A 25,600-nucleotide genomic window follows, 5' to 3' on the forward strand; every position below is an offset into this window, starting at 1 on the left:
AGGAGACCCAGCGACAGAAGCTGCAAGTTGAAACGTGCTTTTGCACACTTTAATAATAGACACAAAACAATTAGGCACAAGGGCCAAAGCAAACAGGTTAACACAAATAATATATGTATTTTTAAACTCGGTGGTGTTAGACCGAGCCGTCACTCTCAAAATAAGCACGGCTTCATAAACTCCCAAACACCAACGAGAAGTCATCATATATATATTTAAGCACCACAGCGCAGCGCAGCACACAAACCTTCACCAACACTGACATTCATTCTTACCATTAATTCTAAAAAATGTTCACCTGTGAGCACGCTTTTATACACCTACGGCTCCAGCCACATTCCCACGTGGCTAAAGATCTGGAACACATGTTAACCTTGACTAATTAAGCCAATAATTGGTGCAATTAAGTAACTGAGAACATGGTTGAAACTAAAACCAGCAGCCCCAGTAGCTCTCCAAGACTGGTGCTGGAGACTGCTGTTTGGGGAGGGGGGTATTTTTATTACCACCATTTATAATGGAATAGGATTGCACAGGAAAGTATAAAATTAGTATCTGTATCTTCGAGGCGATTTTCCGTATTCATTAAGCATCACCGGTTTTTATTGTGTTTCACAGAACTGGAGTGAAATCACAAGAGGAAATGCAGCCTGTATCTTGCAGGCGAGCTCTTCTCACGAATAACAAGACCGGTTTTAAGGAAATTTCAACACGTTTTCTCATGCTGCTTCTCAGCTGATGAAAACAAAACCCACGAACAATGACTTCTTTACAGCACAAGAAACGACCACCACACAAACATGCACGCTGGTAATCACTCTTCAAAACCAGCAGCCAGGTGAAAAGAATCAGTGCTCCACCTGCCTTCACTTGGCAGTTTCAGATAAAAAGGCATACATATATCACATTATAAGGCTGAACTCATATGGCATGGTGTCTTAGCCGTGGTTCCTCACTCTCACATTATAAAGGCATTGCCGTTCGAGTCCTGACTGTGGAGTAGAATACCAGTCATTATACAACACTGAAATGTTCGAGCTCTGTGACGTAAGGTGGTTTGGAACAGCTGTGTGCTCCGAGGGCTGAGAGCAGCGGTGTCAAACTCCAGGAGGGGGCTGCAGCGGCTCCTAGCTTTCCTTCCACCCGAGCTCTCAATCACTTAATTGGTCTATTTATTTGATTAATTGGACAATTGAACAAATAATGAGCTCAGTGAAGTTAAATGAGCGCTTAAGTTGGAATGAAAACCAGAAGACGCCACGGCCCTCGAGGAGTGGTGTCTGACAGCCCTGGATCAGAGCGTTGTCTATTAAAAACACACCAAGCTCCCTGGAAGGGGGAAGGGTGCTGAGGAGCTGTCAGTAATGGCGTGATGCTCTGTTGCTGAGTCATGAGTCAGGCTTGCCGGGCTGATAGGAGTGGGTAGCTCATTGTGGGCTCATTGTGATGATAACCGCAAGCTCATCAGTAGGCCAATGACTATTTTCTATATCCTTCCTCTTCATTTTGTTTCTTCACATCAGAAATTGAATTCAACTTTTGTTGCCCTGTTCCCTGACATTTTTACACGACACTTGGTGCGTGTTTGATTGGCATTAAACAACAGTTAAACATAACAAGCTAGACAACATGTTTAATAATCCTATTTGAAATAAACATGGTTTTGTAAACAGAAGATACAAACAAATCTATCAGCCATATAGAGAGAACGTTTTTCATACCTACTTTCTAACAACTTCAGCAAGATTGAATAAAATCTCATCAAAAGGCATGTTTTAGCATTCTCACCCGACGATAGATCATGCATAAAGTGATATGAATACTTTTGGTGCCGCGGTGCCTTTTTACTGGCTGTCTAACTTCTAATGAAAAACGGTGCTGTGCCCTCCAGGTATTGCCTGAGAATAATTGATTACAATAGGCTTGCAACATGCCTCCCAACCCTCCCACATTGTTGGGCTCATCCCTCATTCCCTGACTGCTTCCCACATCACACAGCTGGTAACTGTTCTGCCTCATTGCCAGCTTTCTAACTGGAATTGTTCAGCATAGCAATAGACACCGACAGGCCAGAAGTCCACAAAGAGCCACGCTAAAAATAGTTGGTCTTGTCCTGTGTGGTTTGTATGGATTGGGCCGCCATCCACCATCCATCCCATTTAATCCCTAAATCAAGAGCTTAGCGGCCAAGGGAGCCCTGCTGGATCCCAACAAAAACAACATGGATCTCCTGCCTGCCTGCCTCCCTCCCTCCCTGTCTCCCTCCCTCCCTGCTTCCCTCCCACCCTCCCTGCCTGCCTGTCTGTCTGCACCACATATCTGGTACACAGGAGGGTGGATAGTAACACCTTGTCATACATGTGTTATAACACGTGACTCCATAAATACATTTTAAATATCTTTGTTGTTCTTTCAAGCTCGGATTGACAGAAAGATGAGCGAGAGAAACAAAGCTCTAGAAAGAGAAGTGTAGAGCTGTGACTAAGTCCTGCTGACTATTAATACTGTACACACACCAGACAGCTTTCCACGATGTCCCTGTGCTTGTGGAGAGCTGGAACAGGGGAATTCCTGCTGATCACGCATCCCTTTTGAAACTTGTGAGAACTTATTAAAAAGTTAGTCCTGATTTGTGTCTTGTTTAAAATGTTTATACAACCAGTTTTTTTTATTTTTACAACTGTTTATTTTTATTTTTTTTCATCTGAAGATTCAATATTTGAGGCCTTGAAAGCCAGTGTTTATATATAACAGTTAGCGCTGAATAAACAGCATCAACATTTCTCGTCATTTTTGCAACTTATTTATATGTTTAATCTTATTTTATGAGTAAATATTTTGGTCTGATTCAATTGCCCCACATTTGTTGAATTTATTGCAGGAACAGAAGTGAACGAAACAGCCTTGGTGCAAACTTCAATGAACTGAATCCTTGGTAAATCATTGGGACTCTCAGCCTCCAGCTGTAAGTCAAATCCACACTCTCTTGCTGATGGGGGCATTCACTTGTTGCCAATTATATTCTGTTTCTTGAGTGTTAGAGGTACTATCTCTTAACATTGAGATTTCAAAATAACAACCCGGAATTGTCTATCAAATCAACTCTTTAGTTCCTTGTAAGTTTTACCCTTACGGTAGAGGAGTAACAAAAGTTTTGATATGTTCCCTAACAGATTCATCATTAAATGCTCTTTTTGCACTCCTGCACCCTTTCGGCCTTGTGTTGTCTTGGTTACCAGGACCAGTGGCTTAAGTATTTACATTCTTGTTAAGATAAGGTAAGCAGACACCAGACACCCAAACACAAAACACTAGTTTAAAAAATATATATGAACTACTGCCTTGTGTCTTCTAAAGATGCCCACTGTGTTGTAATAAAATACGTTTGAGAAAATAAAGAGTTAAGTGACTCTACAGCTTTCGTGACACACTGCTGTGAAAATCTCACTAGCCCTGCTTGTCAGCGGTTTGTGGTATTGTATATCAGCTATAGTACACAGCCCAGTGTGTGGGAGTGTAGGGGGCGGGTTTACAGATGTGGAAATGTGCATGGGCACAATTGGCAGCCAATCAGAAAAGCGCAGGAGCTCATTTCTTATTCCTTATTCAGCAGGCTGGTTGTAAACTGTGAGACCTCAGTGTAAGTTTTGAAGGAGAGAGAGAGACAGGGAGGACTGCTCTGTGATAACATTGTTCTGTTACCGCAAGCCATTTAAGAGAATGCTGAGGGTTTGCAGGCGACCGCTGAGCGCTTGATAAAGGAAAACTGTTGGATGTATGTAAACAAACCTGAAGTGGAAGACATGGAGGTGAGTGAGGCTTTAAAATGGGGATAGGGGGGTGTTATGTAGGTCTCTTTTTTTGTCTGACATTCCGAATTAATAAGCACAGGAAAACCATGACTAACTGCAGTACTGCTGTGCAAATGGATTTAGCATGGCAAACTTTTGTAAAAGACAGCTGTGTCCTGAAGACTTCTTGTGAGTGCATTGATACTGGAAGATGTCTGATTGGGAGATGAAGTCCTTTATTGATGGACTGAGTGGGATACAGCATAAAGGATCCTAACACACACTCCCCTCTGCCAATTTAATATGGAACTTGCGATAGCTACAGAGCAGAAACGGACACTCTAATATTCATTAATGTCCAGCATTGGTGATGAGCTGAGAATGGGGGGTCTGATCTTTCATACAGCTAAGAGGGATGAGTTTTAGAGGGATTGCAGATGTGCAGACCATGCACCACTGGGAGGCTGAGAAATGGGTGTTACACTGGTGATCATTTATGCTCATGAGGCTTTGAGGATGGGGTGCTACAGTGACAGTGTTCAGTGCTGTGCAATGCAACAGGAGTGATATTGGTGCTGGAGAGCTGAGGACTGAACACTCTGCCTGCAGACGAACAAGGCATTACAGACTGAATGAGATACTAACCTCCTTATGCACGGTGGACAAAAACCCTAACTTTTGGACCAAACAAACAACACATTCTTTACAACGTTGTATAAATGCAGAGTTTTATCCAGAGTTGGTTTACTATCCAATTTGGGGCACGTTCAGTCCTGTGTGTTTCACGTTCAGTCCTGTGTGTTTCATGTTCAGTCCTCAGTCCTGTGTGTTTCACGTTCAGTCCTGTGTGTTTCACGTTCAGTCCTGTGTGTTTCATGTTCAGTCCTGTGTGTTTCACGTTCAGTCCTGTGTGTTTCACGTTCAGTCCTGTGTGTTTCATGTTCAGTCCTGTGTGTTTCACGTTCAGTCCTGTGTGTTTCATGTTCAGTCCTCAGTCCTGTGTGTTTCACGTTCAGTCCTGTGTGTTTCACGTTCAGTCCTGTGTGTTTCATGTTCAGTCCTCAGTCCTGTGTGTTTCACGTTCAGTCCTGTGTGTTTCACGTTCAGTCCTGTGTGTTTCACGTTCAGTCCTGTGTGTTTCACGTTCAGTCCTGTGTGTTTCATGTTCAGTCCTCAGTCCTGTGTGTTTCACGTTCAGTCCTGTGTGTTTCACGTTCAGTCCTGTGTGTTTCACGTTCAGTCCTGTGTGTTTCACGTTCAGTCCTGTGTGTTTCACGTTCAGTCCTGTGTGTTTCATGTTCAGTCCTGTGTGTTTCATGTTCAGTCCTCAGTCCTGTGTGTTTCACGTTCAGTCCTGTGTGTTTCACGTTCAGTCCTGTGTGTTTCACATTCAGTCCTGTGTGTTTCACGTTCAGTCCTGTGTGTTTTTGTTTTGTGTTCTGAATGATTTCCTGACGATATTGCAGCTTGAAGTGAGGATGGTGTAGCACACTTCTTCTCTTTTTTAATGACGGCACTGACTGTATTTCCCTGCTTTGATGGTTATCTCAGTACCAGCTGGATTAGCGCGATGTGCAGTTATGATATCACTGGAGTTCAATGTAACGAGGCTGCCAGCTGGTTGGGCTGCTGTAGGAAGAGTCTCGGCAGTAAGGAAGCGTTTCTAGGGTTATATTTGCTTTGCAGGCATCTAGGCTTTCTATACTGGGTCATGTAGGGAGGCTAGGCAGCTACACTTTATATTCAAATTATTAAGGAATTTAACAATTAGTATTCATTACACTATATCAATCCCTTGTGATGTCATCCTCTGAAAATCACATCAAATGTATGTGCTATAACAGTACACATTGCAATAAATGCGATTATTATTCTAACAATAATTGAAACTCATACCTCCGAGATCCATTTAAGAATAGTAATATCAAGAAATATTACTTCCAGTCATCATTGATAATTACAATACCAACACGTCTGCAGGTACTTGTCTTACCACACCACCGTTTATGGCACATTTTGTTTGCAAAAGCACTTTATTTGACCTGCAAAATGCTGATTAACACCCCTAAATCCTTTATGTTACATTCGGTAGATGCTGTACTATAATATAATAATATAAATTCATAGAAGTTTCCTGTCTATGTATCTATTTTATAATGCACCATTTCATTATTATTTTTAAGTTATGGCAAGGCAACTTTTCAAACTCCAGAGAGTTTACACAAGCTGTTTTCATATCTGTAAAAATGGAACTAAAAACTTGTGACCGAAGGGGGTGTAATTCCTAATGGAAATGTCTCTTTTTATTCACCTCCTCTTCTGAGAACCCATGCCTAGCATTCCCAGCTCGCCCCTTCATCACAGCACACTGAGCAGCTGACTGCTCTCTTACTCAGCATTGAAAAGCCTGTTCCTCTCCCAAACCTGTGATGCAAAACATCCAAACACACAAGAAAGGAATCTTCTCTTCATCCATGACAATTTGGTCATGATTGGAATTAGAATTAGAATTAGAATTGGAATTGGAATTGGAATTGGAATTGGAATTGTTGATTTTTTAAAAATTTTATTACAGTTCAGAATACAGGGATGGAAATAAGACTCCTATTGCATAACAGTTTCACCCGTTCCAGGTTTTAATACAAGATTGATTAGCTGCAGTGTTTAGGTAACAAGATCAGGTGTGTCTTATTAAACGCATATTAAAACCAGGAATGGATCAAACTGCTATGCAGTGTGAGTCTTATTTCAATCTTATTTGCAATACCTGCATTGGATGCGATATGTGCTTGAATGGAGCAACAAAAAAAAGCAATTGTCTTTATCTTTTTTTTTAACTTATTGGTAATAAAAGTTAACCTTTAAATAGTGTAGGACAATGCATTGTAAAAGCACCGTGTGCCATGCATAATGATCACTGTGCAGAATGCAATGGCGCTGAGCAGAAACAGCACAGCAGAGATTGGATGATTGGGTAGTTGATCTGAGGATGGTGTTCTACACATACGACCACAGAAACCAAAACCTGTAAAACATCTGCTCTAGAAGCAACCACTTCAACAGTGCATGCTGTCCTGGAAGCTTGCATTGGAAGCATTGGCTTGAGAAAAGTGCCCCATAGGGAAAGCACAGCAAAGTGCAATAGTGCATTGTAAAGCACAGAGAGGCATTTGTAAAGCACATTTAAAAAAACATTGCAAACCATAGTAAACTAAGGGAAATGCATGGTATAAATATGGGAAAAGCATAGGAAAACTGCAACATCACGGTGGTAGTGATCTCTTGAGTTATTTACAGACCACATCGATATTTATTGAACTGTTTTTAAAAAAGGCAACCTGTGAACAGAGGTCCTGGTGTTGCTGCTGCCGATCTAATCTAGAGGAAGTGTACAAACAGTTCAGCTTTGATGTCTATCACACGTCTTTAAAAAGAAAGCAGATAAAGCACAAACTGCAAACATTCATTTTATGCAGTTATAATAAACTTTGCATCCCGTTTTCTAAAGGGCCATGTCTCCCCCGTGAAGATACACGCCACTTGGTTCCCTTCAGCATAGCGTGGGGAACGTGTTTGCTTCATGCATTTTTAAAATGCTTTTTTTTTTTTTTTTTTTCTTAAATATTTTGCCCTCTGTTTGCTATTGCAGGCAGCAACAAAGTCTAATAAAAAAACGATCAAGAAACCCGTGGGTGGAGTTCAGGGCAGTTTGCTTAAAGTTTCATCCTGGATTATTATCATTTATTTGTCTTTCTTTATGTCAGTTTCCAAGATGAACTATTTTGACGGATTCTGCACCAACTGAGTATGTTTCTTATTTTATATTTTTATTTATGTAATACGATAATATATCATATCAGGCAGCAATAATCCTTGTAAATGTATCGCTGGTGTTTATTTCCTTAGATACAGTGCCTTGCGAAAGTATTCGGCCCCCTTGAACTTTGCGACCTTTTGCCACATTTCAGGCTTCAAACATAAAGATATGAAACTGTAATTTTTTGTGAAGAATCAACAACAAGTGGGACACAATCATGAAGTGGAACGAAATTTATTGGATATTTCAAACTTTTTTAACAAATAAAAAACTGAAAAATTGGGCGTGCAAAATTATTCAGCCCCTTTACTTTCAGTGCAGCAAACTCTCTCCAGAAGTTCAGTGAGGATCTCTGAATGATCCAATGTTGACCTAAATGACTAATGATGATAAATAGAATCCACATGTGTGTAATTAAGTCTCCGTATAAATGCACCTGCACTGTGATAGTCTCAGAGGTCCGTTTAAAGCGCAGAGAGCATCATGAAGAACAAGGAACACACCAGGCAGGTCCGAGATACTGTTGTGGAGAAGTTTAAAGCCGGATTTGGATACAAAAAGATTTCCCAAGCTTTAAACATCCCAAGGAGCACTGTGCAAGCGATAATATTGAAATGGAAGGAGTATCAGACCACTGCAAATCTACCAAGACCTGGCCGTCCCTCTAAACTTTCAGCTCATACAAGGAGAAGACTGATCAGAGATGCAGCCAAGAGGCCCATGATCACTCTGGATGAACTGCAGAGATCTACAGCTGAGGTGGGAGACTCTGTCCATAGGACAACAATCAGTCGTATACTGCACAAATCTGGCCTTTATGGAAGAGTGGCAAGAAGAAAGCCATTTCTTAAAGATATCCATAAAAAGTGTTGTTTACAGTTTGCCACAAGCCACCTGGGAGACACACCAAACATGTGGAAGAAGGTGCTCTGGTCAGATGAAACCAAAATCGAACTTTTTGGCAACAATGCAAAACGTTATGTTTGGCGTAAAAGCAACACAGCTCATCACCCTGAACACACCATCCCCACTGTCAAACATGGTGGTGGCAGCATCATGGTTTGGGCCTGCTTTTCTTCAGCAGGGACAGGGAAGATGGTTAAAATTGATGGGAAGATGGATGGAGCCAAATACAGGACCATTCTGGAAGAAAACCTGATGGAGTCTGCAAAAGACCTGAGACTGGGACGGAGATTTGTCTTCCAACAAGACAATGATCCAAAACATAAAGCAAAATCTACAATGGAATGGTTCACAAATAAACATATCCAGGTGTTAGAATGGCCAAGTCAAAGTCCAGACCTGAATCCAATCGAGAATCTGTGGAAAGAACTGAAAACTGCTGTTCACAAATGCTCTCCATCCAACCTCACTGAGCTCGAGCTGTTTTGCAAGGAGGAATGGGCAAAAATTTCAGTCTCTCGATGTGCAAAACTGATAGAGACATACCCCAAGCGACTTACAGCTGTAATCGCAGCAAAAGGTGGCGCTACAAAGTATTAACTTAAGGGGGCTGAATAATTTTGCACGCCCAATTTTTCAGTTTTTTATTTGTTAAAAAAGTTTGAAATATCCAATAAATTTCGTTCCACTTCATGATTGTGTCCCACTTGTTGTTGATTCTTCACAAAAAATTACAGTTTCATATCTTTATGTTTGAAGCCTGAAATGTGGCAAAAGGTCGCAAAGTTCAAGGGGGCCGAATACTTTCGCAAGGCACTGTATTACTACACTGAAAGCCTATATCAGCGGCGCGGAGGCACAGACAGCAGTGGAAGAGTACATTAGTGTAGGACAGAAAAGAAGTCATTTGTATTAGTTACACTGTATTTGAGATGTGTGTCTACACCTTTCGATTATAGGGCTGATTTCATGCACGTTTGCATCTGGATTATTAGGGTTTCTGTATATTGATTACAATGATTTGATAAGAAGGTTTCTATGTAAGTAAGTTGCTGAGCAGTATTGCAGCACAATGTAGCATACAGAACACTGCAGTGTGTGTGCTTATAGACATTTCATGTTTTTAATGATTGCGATGTGCTGAGCATGTAAAGTATCTTTGAACATTGAAAATCCGTTTTTTATTAACAGTCGCTATTGCGATCAATGCAATACCACGCGTTATATTTGGAGCTACACAGAAAACAGGCTGATCTGTTGTATCAACACTTGTTCTGCGTTTCAATGTTTATTCCACCTCGACTCACTATCACTTTGGCTCAGTCCATTCAAAGCGATATTAAAAGGAATGACTGTAGTTGATAGACATGTTAAGAACAATGATTATAGACAAAAAAACAAAGGTACTTCACACCAGAACCACACAATTTGATTAGTATGACACATAAGCCTAAAACAAGAGTGGGGACCTATTATTAGGTCAATATGCAAGCTGAATATTTTTAAAACCTCCCTTTCAAATCTAGTTCCACTTGATAGAGGGAGTGGTGTGGTTTCTCTCATTACTTTGGCCCCGCATTTAAAAATAACTAAATAAAGCTTTATGGATAGGTCCATGTTGCTTACTGTCGCAGTCTGTTGTGTACCAAAAGTTTGTGTTTTTAAATAACAAATCTTTGCAAATGAAGGGTAACTAATGAATTGTTCCCGGAATTCTTTGAATTCTCTGAATGTGCTTTTGAAGTGAATTGTAACCAGTGCAATGTGACCTGAAGTTGAAAGTGTGCTGCCCGGAGGTGAAGGGTTCATTTCATCCCTGTGAAGCAGATTCTATGTTGCTCTCTGTCTCTTTCTGTCCTGTCACTTGTTTGTCAGTCTGCAGGTTGAAGGTTCAGCGATGCAGGTTTCGTTCCCTGGGACCTGTCCCAGTTGCTACCGGCACTCCAGTCTTCTGATCAGTGTCAGAAAGGACTGAATACCTCGATACAAGTCAGAGGTGTTTCCTGTTAGGAATCCCAGCTGCGGTCCGGTCGGGGTTTGAAGCTCAGGGTGGCGCTGGATTATACCGTGGCTCATTAACCCTTTCAGTCCTGAATTCTTTTTGTCGCGCTGAAGAATCAGAAATTGAGTTATATTATTAAAAAATGATTGAGTATACATGAGAACAGGACAAAACCTTTTTTTTCACGTATATTTAGGTAAATGGGGCTTTAAAGTCCCATCAGTGCTTTAAGAACGCTTAGCCCCACATATTGAAAAATAACTTACTTTGCCTGAAACGTCAAAGCATTCCTGTACTCACTTGTGTAACAATACAGCTGATATAATGTTTTTCTCAATGGCCTTTTATCAGTTCAATACAGAAACCTGGGGCGCTTCTCAACATCTCTTTTCGGCATATGTTAACATACGGCGAGATTAATTATTTAAGGATCTAGACAGAACAAATTTTTATTAAAATTTTTTCCCCCATGTCCTCAATGAGCCACCATGGGACGGTAATCCTAGTTAAAAAAGATGTAGCCTGCTTAGTGTAAAATTCTACACTGGTGTCTATGTATTCATGCACTGTGTTCCTGTGCTGAGTTCTAATAAAGCAGCTGGGTAATACAGCCAATAATAAACCAATAAATGAACACTCTCTAGTAACGGTTGCCGTCAATAAGAGTTCTGGAATTTTCAGGAGTGCTGTGTTGTGAGACAGAGAGAGATGAGGGGGGCGGGGCAGCTGTTGGATGAACCAGCTGCCTGGCTGGCTGGCCTTGCTACACAAGCAGACATGTGCTGGAATTCCAGAGCTCTCTCAGCCCCCTAACCCCACCCCCACTCCTACCGACCCATCTCCAACACCAAAATATACACTCGGACCAAACAACCTGCCTTCTGTCTGCGGGACTGCAGGAGCTGCCGTCAGCCAATACAATAAAAAATATCCTGTTACTGCACAGTACCCACCTAAATGCAGCTTTAACATGTGAAAGCTGTTTGGTGTTACGCTGAGCTGCCTTTGAAACGTCAGTCAGATTTGTGAATTCTTTGCAAGAAAAGAAACATTGGGCTTCCACAAAAAGAAAAGGAAATGCAGGCTATTTCTAAGAAAGACAGTTGTAAAAACAATTAGAATAAAAGATTATTCTAGAATAAAAGAGAAAAGATTTTTACTCCAGTGTGCATGGGAGTGACTTAAGAGGAACTACAGAGGACCTGCTTATGGTATAAGACTGTCATCTTCAAAGCACTTTGGGTGGGCAAGAGGACCACCAATCACTAGCTGTGATCAGCTCTGTCGCCCAAAGTGGAAATACGATGGACAGCCTATGAGACAGGCTGAACAGTTCACTTGTTCTAAATGTACTTTCTTTTAAACAGTGGGTTCTATTCAATAGATCTTGAATGTGTTGCCAAGTCCTGTAGACACCTTGAATTTGTGATGCTTCTAAAGCTAGGTTCAAGTTGCTGTCGGAATGACCTTGGCTTAGATGTCTGCCAACGTAACAGGAACTTTAAAAAAAATCAAAGACGATGGTTACCAAAGATGTGTTTTTATTGCACTGATGTTTGTTTTTCAGATAAGGTTTTGAAATGGCTGACTGTGGCTACACTCCAAGAACAGCCATGGATGTGTTCAATAGAACCGGGCAGTGTGTTCAATTAGGAAAGCAGCAGCCAGTTACACAAGGAGTGTGCTCTGCCTAGTCAGACATGCTGTGTAGAACAGGTGGTGAACAATTCCGCTCCTGGAGGGCTACTCCACACCAGGTTTTACAGGTAGAATAGATTACAGGAAGGAGCTTGAATCGGTTCATTTAAACAACATGTAACAGGGCTGGAGCAAAGACCTGGACTGGAAAGGCTAACCATGTTCACTCCATAGTTTTTTGTGAATCTGTTCTAACTTTGGGAAACAAAACAGAAAAGGAGATGTGAACCTGCAAACCAAGCAAGAGCTCTATTGGTGGAGCAGAGGGTCATGCAGGGTCATGCAGGGTCACGCAGGGTCACGCAGGGTCCGGCAGCTACTCCTGACATTGGTCAGCCTGGAGTCGGGTGCAGACGAGGGGGAAGCTCTGAAGTCGGTTGTTTATCTGGAATTGGGGAATGTTGGAGTGCAGCGGACTTCATAGAAGGGATTGGAAAGGATTGCGGGCCTGCTGCTGACAGTGTGCTGTCCCTGATTTAGCCGAGTGTGGACAGGTGCAGGGGGGAAGAGAGGCCGCTGTGTGAAAGGGGCTCTTTGTTCAGGAGGACTGCCCGCGCCATGTAAGGCAGGGCCAGCAGCTCGGGGTTATCAGCTGGGACAGCACGGGCTGCTCACGCAGCACGTTCCATTAAACACCAGAACAGCTGAGGAGAGCCAGAGAGCCACGGAGAGGGGGACAGCAGCCTGCCTCTCCCACACTGATGTTAGGGGATTGTCCGAGGAGCCTGGAGCACAGGCTGGGAGTCACCCAGCAGTCATGTTCAAACCCATTGCATGGGAAACCTTATTCGAGACTTTCTTTACCAAGAGGATCAAGGTACGGGAATGCGTTCATGCTTTTTAGTGTGTGAGCTGGTGTGGAGTTTGGGTTGTTGTTTGTATGGGTTGTGGGGAGAGGGGAGAGGGGAGAGGGGAGAGGGGGTGAGGGGTGAGGGGTGAGGGGTGAGGGGTCTGGGGGGTGGGGGGTAGGGGGTGGGGTGGGGAGGGGATAATGGGGGGTGGTCCTTTAATCAATTATTCAAATGTTTATTTAATTAACCATCCAGAAAGTGGAGATGAAAAGTTGTGGCTTTCACCAATATCAAGGGTATTATTGCTCCACTTTGTGAATGGAGGTGTTGGATGTAGGGTTTGTATTCATCAGTTAGTTCATTATGTTCTTTTGCTTTTTCTGTGAAAACAGGAATTGCATTAACTGAAGAATGTCATCATGATCATGTATGCCTCTTACAAAAAGGAAGTGGGCTTGATTTACTAATCTTTAGTGACTGCACAAAATCTGTCACAAAAGTGTTTCATGTTTTTCAAGGACAATTGCCAAAGTAAACTGTGCCCACTTTCACACCACTTGCAAACCTGAAACCATGCCGTCTGTGGCTGCGTTTCAGTGAAGGTTGGGGCAATGGCATTTCCTGTCAGGGTTTGTAATGGAACTCGCATGCTGCCAACAAGAGTTGTGAGTGCGTGGTGCGGCCGCCAGCTGTCCAGTGTTGTTTATCACGTTTAAAGGGACAGTGTTTGGGGCACACTGGCATGGAATTTAGAACTGATCTTTTCATTTTAGCCTTTCTGAAGACTGGTTATTATTATTATTATTATTATTATTATTATTATTATTATTATTATTATTATTATTATTATTATTATACATTCTCCTAAATAGAATTGCTGGGTTATAGTGTGAACTCTGTACACCATGTCTGTAAGACTGCAATGTAATGGGGTTGTAGTGTTTTAACCCCTTTCAAACACTGCTTGCTCTGTGAAGGGTTACAAACACACTGAGGGTGGGGGCACTTTTTCATGAACTGCTTTTGTTTTTTTGTTTTGTTTTTAGTAAGCAGCATTCCAGTTATAGCAGCCATCCCCGTACCACCCACGTTTAACAGGGCTTTGATATTATTAGTCTAGCTCAAGGACGTGAGTGTCTGTGTGGGTGAATGCACGGAGCGTTCACACAGGGCTTGACTTTCAAAGAGAAGCCTGATAGAAAGCTCACACAAACACAGAGACATGTGTGGCACTCCTCGAGTCACGGGTATCGGATGTCTGTTTGTGACATGCATGAGTCTGTGTGTATCTGTGCCAGGCTATTTTTTATTTTTTTATTTTCTCATATCTGCTTCGAAAAGGGAAATGTATTTCTCTTAGCTGTTCTGTGAAATGATTCGTTTTGTATTTGTTTTTATAGATGCATTTTTTAAAAAATTAAAAAGACACCTGTAATGTGCAGCAAACACTGTGTAAATGTGATGAGTCCCTTGAGTGACTGATTTAATACATTTTGCAATTGGAATCGCTGACATATTTAGATATAAAAGTGCATCTCAAATGACTTATTGTTATGATGAATCATATATGGCTGATGTTTTTTGTATCCAGGACTGATGTGTCTCAAAATGCATGGGCTGTTCCAGGGAGCAGATCTATCTCCACCCCCACCCCACCTCAACCCTTAACACAACTTCCATGAATAATTGGAGTCGGTGGTCAATGAGCAGTGATCATGTGACCACCCAGAACAGTTCAACACCTTGCACAGCTCAAGTGGAGGCCCTTGCAGACGATCAGGACGCTGCCTGGTTTGCATAGGACCTTGATTTGCATATGCTAATGAGCCGAACCGGAGCTCGGCATGTTTTCTGTAGCCGTGAGAAAAGAATGTCAGTAACTCAGAAGTCTCAACCCCAGCTCTAGCTGGCTTCAGTCAAACCACATGGAACTCGTTTTTTGTTTTTTTAACCAATGAAGCTCCCCCCCCTCATACTCATCTGTTAATAAGCACTGTAAAGCCAAACTCATTTTTCTCGACAGTGATTATCTGGAGGATGACTTACTTGAATATAGTATGGGATTTAGCAGCAAGCAGTGAGCCAGGCAGGCTGAAGTCAGACATCAGATGTGTGTTTTTTTTTTTTTTTTTTTTTTTAAATAAATAAATATATCATTGAGGTTTTATAGGAAACCACCATGAACACACACGCACACCGGTATATATATATATCTATACCCATATTAGCCCAAATATAAGGCAAGGCTTTTTTTAATGAAAATAAGATTGGAAAAACACAATTCGCCTTGTCAAGTCAAGGCTGTTGTGAAAGTGCGTATTGAGTACTGTATACAGCAATGAAAATGGATAAAACTAGCTGCAGTGACCATGTGGAAAAGATTAGATTCAAAAGCGGTCAAGTATCAAAGGGATTGTGAAGAAGTTATGATGCAATTTTTAAGATCATGGTTATCAGAAAAGCTGATTCATCCAGCAATTATCCTGCTGCTGAAAAATTCATGTCACCTAAAACAACACAGGCAGGGACAACACAACTGCTTTTAACCACCACTCGGAGGAAATCGTTTTGTGCACTGTGGGTTATCTGTTTCTTAATTTCCTTGCTTACCTAACGAGTAAGTAAGTATTTCAGTTACATTACAACTTACAGTCATAATATCAGCACTCCCTTTTAAAATTATAGAGAGACTTTCATTATTGTGTGTGCATCATCAGGATACAAGACATGTAAACAGTTGTCATGCCATTACCATATTGGAATGTAAATCTGTATGTCTGGATTACAAACAACTATCCGATCTCTGTCTCAGTTAACAAATGTAGGGTTGTGGCCCCTGTTCCCTAAAATTAATTGGGTCTTCGACTTCATCGTCTATGTTTTCAGCGGCAGTCGCCATGCGTGTTTACCTTTTCGTACGTAACTTCCGGTTTTATTCCGGCCAGCACGATTTTTGAGAGGGTGTGACCATACACCACACAAAATCCATCATAACTTTGTTGTTTACTAATATTTTTTAACCGCATGAAAACTATTTTATTTCTATTGATGAAATCTATTCAGAAATGTAGTGGTGTGTTTGACCTGCAAGATACACTTTTAAACTCCCTACCAAGCGACCGATTGCCTTCTTATTGATAATGCAGTGCTTAATTGCTACAGTGACCTGCTTTAGAGATCGTAGCTGGAAATGGAAATCACTGGGGGCCTGCTTGATCAACACCCTTTGTACACTCACAGAGCTTCCCATTGGAAATATCTTCAGCCTTCCAGGTTAAGCATTCTGTCACACACCAGCCCAGCGGTTCCCCTTCATGCCCTATCTACGCTGTTTCTGAAGAAGGGGCGTGTGAGGACCTGGGTTACCCTGTAGTAACTCACACACACAAATTGCAAGGGAGATATTTGGGGGAACTTCTGGGTCCCACTTTTAATCAGCCTCACTCATAAAAGGCAGGCATTCACAAATGCTTTTGAATGGAATATTGAAGAATTCACTCATATTGTCTTGCATCTATAGCATAGAGACAAATACACCCAAACATGCAATATATCTAACATTGTGATTACTAATGCTCATATTGCAATATGCTCCAACGATCAACAGCGGGGATGTTGAAATCGTGGGGAGTGTCTAGTTAAACTTGTGGTCAAAACACCCCCTACTTCCTCAGAGGAGTGGAGGTTCTTTATGGAAGTAGAATTTAAAAATCCTAATTAGGATCCCGGACCGGCGTGTGATTTCAGTGCTCACTCAGTTAGGTTGTTCATTAGCTCATGCACACTGTTGGAATCCTCCTAAAATTCCACCTTGTTCTTCCACTCTAGAACCTTCTGGCCAAGGCCCTGTATGACAACAAGGCAGAGTGTTCTGATGAGCTGGCCTTCCGCAAGGGGGACATCCTGACGGTGATCGAGCAGAATGTGGCGGGCAGCGAGGGCTGGTGGAGGTGCTCCCTCTACGGACGGCAGGGGCTAGCACCAGCCAACCGGCTGCACCTGCTCTCCTCCTCACAGCTGGACACCCTGTCCTCGCGGGCCCCCGAGGTGGGGTGCCTGAGCTTCTGCACCACGGAGAACCCCTCATCCTTCCCTGCGCTGGAGTCCTCCTCCAGGAGCAACCAGCAAAACATCTACCAGATTCCGTCTGTGTCCCGGCCTGCAGGGCCCGCCTACGAGGACATGAAACCCGTCTACAAGGTGCCTTCCCTGGCCCAGCCGGCCCTCAGACACCCCTCTCCCTCCCTCAGGGAGCCCTCCAGCATGGTAAGGCAACTCAGGAGTGTGTGACTGATTCTCTTAAAGGAGTGCTAACCAAGGCTTAAAATCCACTTTCTTTCCTCTTATTATGTTTTTATTGCTGGTCCTCCTTTTACTGTCCTGAAAATGGTTTGGTTCACCACTTGTGTTTTTCATGTTAAATATTTAATATGTATCGCTACGGATAAGCTTCTGCTCCTGGTACCTGCAGGGCTGATAAAGGCTAGACTATTGGAGTAAGTTTGAACTACAACACATCAAGTACCAGGAAGCAGCAGCAACTTTGCCTATAGCGTTGTCTTAGAAATATCTGCATACTCCAAATTGAAGTGCAAAAGACAAGCAAAGGATATTCAACAGCAGAAATGGGGACCAGTGGTAATATTGCTACTAGTGCTAATGAGATGGAAGCTAAAATCTTGTATAACCCTGGATAGCACCCCTTTAACCAAGCTGATGGAATGGAAGAGAATCTTGTAATACTTGTAATCTATTACAAGATTCTGTAATACAAACTATGCAGTGATGTTTGTGGTGCATGGGTGAGGGGATTAGCAAGGCCACATCTGTATTGAAGTGGAGCCGGGACCCTGCTTTCAGTGGTCTGGGATCTTCCCTCCTTGGTTAACATCTTGGTTAATATATATACACATATGCCACCTGCTGGAAAACCAGTGCATGACAGCTCACTGAAATGAATAGCATCCACAGACGGTGGTGGGGACATTGCTTTTCTGTCATCCTCTGGTAGGCAGGCATTTCATTACAGTGTTTGAGCAGTGATTAGAGGGTGTATGAGTGGCTGCTCTGCTATAGCCCAGGGATATCCCTGCTGTCTGCAGATGGCGCCGAGGGACTGGCATGTACTGCTGTGTCTTTACGAGGCTGTAACTCTGTTTAAAGACATGGATCAGACACCGCTAACTGCAAACAGGGCCAGCGCTGTCTCGGCACCACAGGGGTCCACTGCAGCCCTATTAACACAGTCTGCTTCATCCTGCACAGAGAAGAAGCTCATTTCCTGTTTACAGCAGCTACTCACTTCATTTAGAGCCGTGGTTTGGTTCACATTAAACACACACCTGCTTTGCTTCATTCTCAAGCTCAATCGATATGACGGGAAAAAAACACACAGCTTTGACACTACTGCCAGTATCTTTTCATGCAGATTATGTGAGTTGCTCCATTTTTGCATCAATAGGTTCCAAAGCTGTTTATAATGCGTTTAATGTGCTTCTGAGTCTGACGTATGTGCCCATATTCGCCCTAGTAAAAATCAAAGGAGTTTTGCTGGAAAAGCATCTGGCAGTACTATGTAAAGTAATCATTATCCAATAGAAATTTAAATACAGGCATACAGCATGTTATTATTCAGCAGCATCCAGATTCATCTCCATTTTTCTACATATAACTAGAGAATGAATCATTTTAGCAGAGGTCATCAATGATGCAACCCACTGAAACTAATTCTAAATAATAAATAAATCTGACCTTTATTTATTGGCTTGTTTCCCTTTCTGTGTTCCTTTCTCTCCTTCTCCCTCTCTCTCCCAGCTCTCCCTCTCTCTGTTGTCTTTGCTTTAGTTTGTTTATTTTTGTTTGCTAGTAAAAGGGTAATAATATAATAACCCATCCACAGTGATTCTTTAGTTAGTAACCCATGTTCAAAGGGAGAGCCCATTGTTTTTTCTGCACCAGATCCCACAAGTCAAGCAGACAAACGTTTCATGTAGCGCCTTGATTTTGTCTGTGCTAAAACGGATGGGGGTTAATACCCAAACACCACAGTGTTCATTGTTCTGAATAGGCCCGGATGACAGAGCGCTCTCTCTTCTTTTCCAGGCTCTTCAGTTCTCCAGGGGTTCGGCAGGGTCCCAGAAAGAGGTGTACGATGTCCCCACGCTGCAGCTGCGAGCCTCCCTCACCACGGTCAGTCAGCCTTCCACTCTTGGATCACGTGTGTCTGCACCGTTCTTTCTTTCTGCATTACACAATACAACACAAGTAACATGCATGTTCAATCAGGATTATATGTTCATTCCACAAAACTAGAAGCTACAAGCAATGCAATTAGATCGTTTTGTAACTTTAACATGGAATGCTCTCCTTTTATAGAATATAGGCCTCTCGATTCCTTAATTGTAAGAGACGACCCATTTAATGGAGCTTGGTTTGAATTATTACAACTGTGCTTGTATTCTAAATAACGCATGTTCCCTTCTGAAGTCAAGGATGTCTTTCCTCCTTCCTCTTTTCATTAACCGTGGTGTGAAACTGAACCTGCGGGGTTCCATTTACTGAATGTGAGATGTCAGAGATGCATGTCATCTCTCCATTAATAGTATGGGGCAGAGTGAGTCATGGTTCCATGTGTAGATCTGAATGAGTAAACACTGCCCCCCCCCCCCAGGTCTCACCATTCCAGCCCAACATCAAGAAGAACTCCATGTTTGTCTCTGAGCGGGAGAAACTGGAACAGTGCTACGAGATTCCTGGGAGCGCAGAGTCCAGTATCACCAGCCAGGGAAATGTGAGTAACAAACCCAAAGCCAGGAGCATTCATCGTGGGGGAGGATTGAACAGCACCTGCCCCTCCTGCTGTGAAGCCTGGGTGGCGTAGTGGAGATGTCATTGACCTTTGAGGTTTCGGGTCTAAGTCTGAGCAATTCTAGCTTCTAAAAGCTTTTGCCACAAAGCAACATAGACTACTGTATTTAAAACAAGTACTGTAATGTGAAACAGATTTGAATTTAGAGAAACATTGAAAGCATCTCGTAATCAAGGCGAAATGTTACGTTATTTTATCATCATGTTATACACAATACATGTTTTGGTTTTTTTAATCAGCTTGTGCATTGTCAATAGAGGCTCTAGTTTTAAGTGTGATATCCTCCTCTCCAAGGTTTATGCCGCCCCCCCTGTGGTTTGCACGGACTCCAGTTACGATATCCCCGTCTCGTCCATGGAGGAGGCACAGAAGCATTTGAATGGGGGTTACAGCACCCTGCCAAACCCGCGCAAGTCTGAATGGATCTACGACATTCCTGTCTCCCCGGAGAAACAGAGCTGGAAGGGCTTGGGTCAAGGCTCCTACGAGACAATGCCTGCCAAGGGGGGCATGTCTGGGAGGCAGCAAACCCCCAGCACGGCACAGACATTACTCTACGACATCCCCACACCCAGCACAGACCCCAGGATGAGGAGCACACACCAGGACAGCGGAACTTCTTCTAATGTGGACTCTAGAACTCCCAGGACAAACCTGTACGACACCCCCCCTGCAGGGAAACGGCACAGCACCCCACAGCCGTGTCCCTACGATGTACCTCCCTCTGCCCTGGAGCAAGTATCCCACAGACGGGCCAGCAACCCTGCAGTCGTCTCCGCTAGCATCGCCCCTTCCTCCTTCCCTGTCCTGCACAGGGGGGCTCCCTGCCGTATGTACGACCTGCCGCGGGGCTCCCTGGGGAGAGAGGACAGCCTGGCAGGGGGTCCAGGGCGATGCCCCATCTACGACATCCCTCCTCCCAGAGACTGCCTCCTGGAGAGCAGGGAGGAGGAGATGGAGGAGGGCACAGACAGCCAGCACAGCAGCACAGCCTCCAGCTCTTCCAGCGGCTCCTCCTGCGACCCCCTGCCTCCACCGCCACTCTCAGCCCCGAAGCCCCACAGAGAGGTGACCCTCAGCCAGGAGGAGGCTGTCCGGAGGCTGTCTCTGCTGCAGGAGGGGGTGTGCCAGGCTGTGTCCCGGCTCATGGTGTTCGTCAGCAGCCGATGGCGGGCCCGAGAGCATCTGACCTGTCACCTGGAAGAGGTCCACTCCTCAGTGGAGGCCATCGCCGGCTCGCTCGCCTCTTTCCTGGATTTCGCTGGGGATGTGAGGGGAAACGCAAGCCGCCTGCGAGACTGCAACCTCCAGGCACGGCTCCAAAAGCAGCTGGCCATCGTGGAGGACTCGGGGGTGATCCTGCGGGAGGCAGGGGCGGCGCTGGCCCAGGCCGGGTGGAAGCTGGACTCCCTGGCTCAGGACCCCAGCCAGGCCCCACCGCCGGACAGCCTGGACCGCTTCGTGATGGTGGCCCGCACCGTGCCCGAGGACGTCAAGCGCCTGGTGTCCATCCTCAACGCCAACAGCAAGCTGCTCTTCAGGCCGACGTCCCCCGCCCAGGTCTGCACAAAGGGGGAGGAGTCTCGAGCAGGGAAGAAGAATGGTTCCCAGGGCAACAGCCCCTCGGAGGACAGTGACTACGTCCAGCTACAGGTAACTGACTGACTGACAGGCAGGCTGCTTGCTTGCTTGCTTGTTGATTACATTATAATTGATCATTTTCTCAAAGTATAGAAGCAAAGAAATAGATTTTATAATGTATGTTCTTCATTTGGTTTTGGTTGGGAAGGGATTCGAACAGGTATCCAGACCATATTTTTTGTAAAAAAAAAAAAAAAAGAAAGAAAAAAGGAAATTAAATAAAAAATATTTAAACAAACATTGTAATTGTAACTTCTAAAGAAACGTCAGGGTCTAACTTCTACCAGTGGTGATGACAATGTGAAGGGGTCCGGCCAGGATGGCTGAGCCCCTTCCCTGAAGCAGAATAAGCCCAGTTGTGTACTGTATGATGCTGCCTCATCTCAGGTCTGACGGGTGACTGTGTTTGTGTTTCAGAGGAAGGAGGAGTTTGAGAAGCAGCAGAAGAGTCCCGGTGACAGCAAGGCGCTGAGGAGAGGCACAAACACCTCTGAACAACAGGTACGCCACTCCATTCACACAGTGCCACCCAGTGTCTAAACAATGTCATTAGGGTTTATTTTCAATGAGTTTTTTTTTGCCGGAACACACACTGTGGGGGCACACGGAAGACGCAAATCCATGATGACCTCATATGAGGATGCCCCCATATAAAGCAATGCAAAAAAATGATTATGCGTCCAAAACTATTTTCAATATTTCCTGCAATAAAACCTGAAATAAAACGAGAGTAAGTGATGTGTTGAGATGGTAACGCCCTGCAGTGTGTTACACATGTCTAATAATAAACGTGTATGTGTGTGTGTGTGCAGGCTAAGGAGAAAGCTGCATCCTCAGCCGTAAAGGGAGAGGACCGGAGAGTGAATCTCAAGCAGCACTGCAAGCTGTACTTCGGGGCGCTGCAGAAAGCCATCGCGGTCTTCATCACCAGCCTCATGGAGGGCCAGCCCCCAGAAAAGTTCATCCCCCACAGCAAGCTGGTGATCATGGTGGGACAGAAGCTGGTGGACACCCTGTGCAAAGAGGCGCACAGCCGCGGGGAGAGCCTGGACCTGCTCTGCAAGAGCAACCTGCTGTGCGCCCTCCTCAAGCAGCTCGCTGTCACAACCAAGAAGGCAGCCGTGCACTTCCCTGACACCGAGGCGCTGCTGGAGGCACAGGACTTCGCCAAGGAGCTGGCAAGGAGAGCACAGCACTTTCGGACGCTGATCGACCTCTGAAATACACACAGGGAGGGGTGGGGGCGGACGGCCGTTTCAAAGACTTTTGCTCCAGGACAATTGCAGAGGGTTATAATAAGGATTTGAACTGTAGGCATGATGCACGTCATTATTTTGTGTGAACGGCATGAAGCAATATCCTGTATATGAATTGATGTCCATACTGATTTTGTAGAACCCTTTTGCACTGAAGCAAAATGCTTTGAAAACGACCTGACATTTTGTACATGTAAAGTTGTATAAACCGGGTGAGATGCATCCTCCAGTCATCAGATTACAGTCACCCTTTACACATTTGCTTTGACAGGTTGCACACTTCCTCAGTGCATCATCCCACTGTTCATATTCCAGGTGTCCAGATAGGTGCTTGGTGAATTCAACTGAACCCAATGTGTGTCTCTTCCACAGTCTCTCTGGTCAACTTGTTTGCTTTTGTACAGAAAATCAGATCCCTTTTTTTTTTTTTTACAATGCCATGGTTTATATTTTCTTCTGTTTCATTATTTATTTCTGTTTTTTGTTGTGTTGTTATTATGATTAGAGTTGTTTTTACATATATTTGGATGTCCCAAGGCATTGTATTTGTATTCAGATGGTTATATTCAGATGGTTTTGTTTTTTAAAGATCTTAATTGCTTTATTTTCAATAAAAGTACTTTGGTTAGATCTCTCGTGTCTCTGTGGTACTCTTTCGTGGTGTTTCAGTGCTCATTGTTGAGGCGCAGAGAGCACTGGACAGCTGAGAATGGAGTGCTTTAGTGGGGCTGGAGTAATGAGAACAGAAAGGATCGGAATACTACACAGAACATGTGATAGTGTAACATACAGTTCAGCACAATACCACTCTACACCGCCAGGGGGTAGTACAGCCCAGTATATATTTTTTGCTTTTACCCTTATTTAACCAGGAAGTTCAGTTGATATTTTAAGCTCCATGGCAACAGACAATGCCAACTGCAGCACAGATATACACAATACCAACTGCAGCACAGACACACACAATACCAACTGCAGCACAGACACACACAATACCAACTGCAGCACAGACACACCGATACAGCACACAGACACACACACAATACCAGCTGTAGCACATGCACACAGATACAAACGCACAAACATTATATATATAACTTACATTTTTTCAGACTTTAAACTACAACTTTAAGCCATCTTAAGTCTTTTCACGGTCCTCCATCAGTCCTTGATCATAACGGCTGTCCTTCCTGTAAATGGGCAGCTTCTCTGAATCTTGAGACCCCTTTCTCAATCTGTCTCCTTCCAGGTCCACTTCTGCACAAACAAGAGGACAGCGTTAATAGAGCTCACTTGACTCACACAATAGATCACGGTTATTGTCCTGCTTTGGTCACCAGCGCCCGAGTGGCTGCTGGTAATGCTGAGGCATGCGGACGCCTGAATGTTGGTTGTGTTTCCACAGATGGAGAAGGAGAAGACCTGCCCTGTGGAGGGAGGAGGAGGAGATGACAGAAAGGGGGGACCTGGGATAAGTCATGAATCTCAGTTTAGTTTCATTTGTGACTTGAACTGAATTCAAAGCCAAACCTTATAGGTCTATACTGTAAATTAAACATTATTTTTGAAACTGAGTCATTAACCGACTACCCTGCAAATCAGAGACCAATGTTCTACTAAATGTGAAAAACTATGGGACTGGTTGAATTTAGTCCCTTATAACTGTTTTTACAATACTTATATATAATTCTTATATCTATGAATTCACAATCTTCCATCATTTCTTTTTCAAGTTAACTGAAACAGCATAGTGTAAAGACATTAGACAGCAGCCCTTCAGTTTCATAAATGACCACTGGGGGGCAGCAGTGGACTAACAGAATGAAGTTAAACCGTACATCCCATACTGCACGTTAACGAGAAGATTGTGTCACTGAAGAAACATACAGAGTTCCTCATATTCTTATTGATTGACAGTCTCTACAATGTGCATGGCCTGTCTGTTTTTCTGCCTCTGTATAGGGCGGCTCATGTGAAAAACTGAAACACAGAGCAGCAGCTACAGAGAAGCAGCAGTTAACAGACACCAGTGCCTCCCAGTATTGAAGTGATAGCTGCTTTGCTTGTCTGTATGCAAGGTGGGCACTACTTCAGACCCTGTTCATTCTGGTGGTGCATTTGGGGTCCTGGTAGAGTGACAGGCTGGGATGGGACTGCGCGAGGATGTTGGGTTCACCCGGACCTCGTTCTGGAGGAAGCGAGTAGCAGGCTTGCGCAACAACAGCCTGCTTCCTGCCCCAGTACACTCTAGGAGGTCACTGGCAAGTCTGGGCACGCTCAGTTCCTTAGGCAGAACAAAGAGAATGGAGCATTGTAACCCCCCCACCCCCCCTCTCCTTCCCTCTCTCTCTCTCTCTCTCTCTCTCTCTCACACACACACACACACACACACACACACACATAGTGACCACTATACTTTACATATTTGCCATGTCAAAGCATCTTAACGTCGTTATTCAAAAAGGCAGACGTCCAAAGGAAATGGCGCCTGGCGCTCCACGTCCTCTCCTTCTCTCTCTGACCCTGTTTTTGTTCCGCTCTCTCTGGTTTCTCCTTCTCGTCCCAGCAGGGCCCTCTCTCCCCTCTCTCCTGCTAACGAGAGCATCAGCCTGCTGGGCTGTCAGGAAGCTGGTTTAAAAGCATGTTAATCCAGGGCGCTGTCTGAGGGAGCCAGTATTTCGACATCTATCACCATGTGCTTCTGATATATACATTTACACGCAAGCCTGAATTAAACTGAATCCTGGTTGTAATCTCCTGGGTGCCCATGCTTGTAAAGTCCTTAATTACAGCACACGGTAGATCACCTGTACACAATATGAAGATCGCTTTA

The 25,600-nt window shown here is 43.9% G+C and overlaps 1 protein-coding gene across 2 annotated transcripts; it reads left to right on the forward strand.

The window, feature by feature from the left end:
• The first annotated feature begins 3,659 nt into the window (after nucleotides 1-3,659).
• LOC117412284 (cas scaffolding protein family member 4-like) lies at nucleotides 3,660-23,198 on the forward strand. Of its 2 annotated transcripts, none has more exons than XM_034020644.3 (7): nucleotides 3,660-3,809; nucleotides 16,831-17,268; nucleotides 19,105-19,191; nucleotides 19,673-19,792; nucleotides 20,165-21,523; nucleotides 21,929-22,012; nucleotides 22,324-23,198. In XM_034020644.3, exons 1-7 carry the CDS (start codon nucleotides 3,774-3,776, stop codon nucleotides 22,729-22,731), a joined length of 2,532 nt encoding a protein of 843 aa, XP_033876535.2. In that variant the 5' UTR covers nucleotides 3,660-3,773; the 3' UTR covers nucleotides 22,732-23,198. The 2 variants fall into 2 exon arrangements, with proteins under 2 accessions (XP_033876535.2, XP_034763772.1); XM_034907881.2 differs by lacking the exon at nucleotides 3,660-3,809 and adding an exon at nucleotides 12,606-13,028.
• The last annotated feature ends 2,402 nt before the right edge of the window (nucleotides 23,199-25,600 follow it).

The sequence above is a fragment of the Acipenser ruthenus genome, chromosome 29 (genome assembly GCF_902713425.1).
Source record: "Acipenser ruthenus chromosome 29, fAciRut3.2 maternal haplotype, whole genome shotgun sequence".
NCBI classification, from domain to species: Eukaryota; Metazoa; Chordata; class Actinopteri; order Acipenseriformes; family Acipenseridae; genus Acipenser; species Acipenser ruthenus.